The 2,278-nt window shown below is 50.3% G+C and overlaps 1 protein-coding gene across 1 annotated transcript; it reads right to left on the bottom strand.

Annotated features, from left to right (window-relative positions):
* Nucleotides 1–1,367: 1,367 nt before the first annotated feature.
* Nucleotides 1,368–1,958, bottom strand: LOC124664210. Its single transcript, XM_047201783.1, has one exon. The coding sequence runs from the start codon at nucleotides 1,956–1,958 to the stop codon at nucleotides 1,368–1,370; it is 591 nt and encodes a 196-aa protein (XP_047057739.1).
* Nucleotides 1,959–2,278: the final 320 nt, after the last annotated feature.

Raw genomic sequence — 2,278 nt, 5'->3', positions numbered from 1 at the left:
CCAGACTGTCGACCCGGGTCTAGCCATGGACTAAATCGCATATGTGATATCCTAGTGTCGACCTAGGCAATAGCTCAGACCTATTTGGAATTGTCCAGTCGGCTGGATAAGTCTGGCCATGTCGGATGGTCCAAACATCCTGCATCACTTGGGCAACGGTCAGATTCCATATACCCAATATATTGCCTTGTTCCTCATTGGAAAGGTTTCTCGCCTATTAATGATCTGTAAACATTCAATTTCTCCACATCCCTCCACTTAATCTTGATCATCTTTGAGCGAAAAAAGAGATGAACTCAAGATCCACTTACCCAACACTCATGGATAAGCTCAGAGATCACCATGTGGTCAACGCTTGCATCGCTCACACCCAACACTCGCAAGGACCATTGGATGAAGATCTCCAGGGCGTGCATGTGACCTCACTATAGGACGCAATCAAGGCCGATCGAGCACGAATTAGAGATTGCGATATTTTTACATGAAGTAACAATATCTTTAGGTACGGATTGTCAAAGTATTACCCCGAAGGCTATGGCGCTATCAAAATAACTAGCACATTATTGGTGTTATACATGAAGTAACAATATCTTTAGATACTGATTGTCAAAGTATTACCCCGAAGGCTATGGCACTATCAAAATAACTAGCACATTATTTGCGTAAGAGAAAGAAACGATGTTCTCAGATCAGTAGTATACAATAATAGTAATAATTATTATCATTAATGGATTGACAATTGAGAGTGAAAAAAGTTATGCCAAACAAACTGATAGTGTACATCTGGAATTTGGTCACATCAGTGGACTTTCTGATTAATCTAATCTGGTCGCAAAAGCTTGATTAAGTACAGCGTGGATGAGGATGCATTGGAACATTATCTTTTTTGGAGTATCTCATTGCTTGGCTTCAAGCAACATGGACTAGAATAAGGTAGGGGCCAGTTGGGGCTTGCTTGATTTTGTTCTTTTCATCGGCAAGTAGCAGCATGTACAGCTGAGGTCCAGTGCACAAAGATATCCTGCAAAGCAGGCTAGCACACAGCTAGCTCCCCACAACCTGTGCACACCAGAAAAATAATATGCGCAAATATGATACCATCTTCACATTTGTTATTGATCATATATTGCATATAAGAATGCTTGCAAATAAACAATTGCCCCCAGGATATTCCTTACTCTATACTTGTGGATTATGATATTTTTTTCCTCAATTGGACAACAGGCCAAAAGAATAGTGAACTTTACAGAAAGGAAGAAAAAAATGAGAAAAATGAAGAAGCTAGAAGCTAACTCATGTACACTCCCGCGCCAGCTCAAACTAGCTGCCTAACACTAAGAACAGCACCAAGCGATCGGGCCGCCGCTTCACGGCGCCTCGTCGATGGTGTCCAGCACCGGCTTCCACGACCGGTGCCGCCTCAGCCCAGGGGCACCGGCGCCGCTCGACTTGATACCGGAAGCTGGAGCACCGCTGCCGCCGTGATCGCCCTGGAGCTGCAGCAGGCCGACGACCGGAAAGACCCTGCTGGCAGCGCTGCCGTCGCTGCCGGCGCCGTTACTCTGCCCGTGTCCGCCCCGTCGTCTCGCGGCGGTGGCGCCGGTGACGATCCTCTTCCAGGCCGAGGACGCCGCGGCAAAGGCGCCGTGGGATGCGGCGGACAGCGAGGCCATCTCGTCGTCGGTGAGCACGGAGTAGAGCATGTCGATGGGGAGCAGGAAGTACGCGCGGCGCGGCTGGAGGAGCTCGTCGGCTGCGACGCCCGGCACGCGGCAGCCTACGGCGAGGCGGCACGCGTCGCACACGAACTGGCCCGGGTGGTCCAGCATGAGCTCCGACGCGCGCACGGGGCGCGGCAGCCGCGTCACCCTCCCGTCGGCGTGGATCACCTTGCAGCTGGTGCTGCTTGACGACGCCGTCGAGGGCGGCAGCGGTATGCACGACGGGTTGTTCCCCATGGTACACTGGGGACAGAGGGTGTGAGAGGAGTGCTGATCTGCGGATCAGGTGGTGTGAGAGAGAGAGAGGAAGTGTGGGAGATCAATGGAGATGGTGTGGGTATATGGGGATGCAGGTGGAGGAGGAGCTGGTTAATGGTTGGTGATGCATGGAAAATGACAAGCAAATGATTAGTGTGTTGCAGGGGTTAGCAGCTAGCTCCACAGCTAGCTTGATTAATTAATCGATTGATTAATGAACCAGCAAATCACGGTTGATGAAACGGCGATGTGGCAGCGAGACAGCTGAGCTTGGCATCATCATGGACAGAACAAAACCC

The sequence above is a fragment of the Lolium rigidum genome, chromosome 6, assembly GCF_022539505.1.
Source record: "Lolium rigidum isolate FL_2022 chromosome 6, APGP_CSIRO_Lrig_0.1, whole genome shotgun sequence".
NCBI lineage: Eukaryota > Viridiplantae > Streptophyta > Magnoliopsida > Poales > Poaceae > Lolium > Lolium rigidum.
Note: the sequence above shows the minus strand (reverse complement) of the source record. Positions and strands in the feature narration are given on the sequence as shown.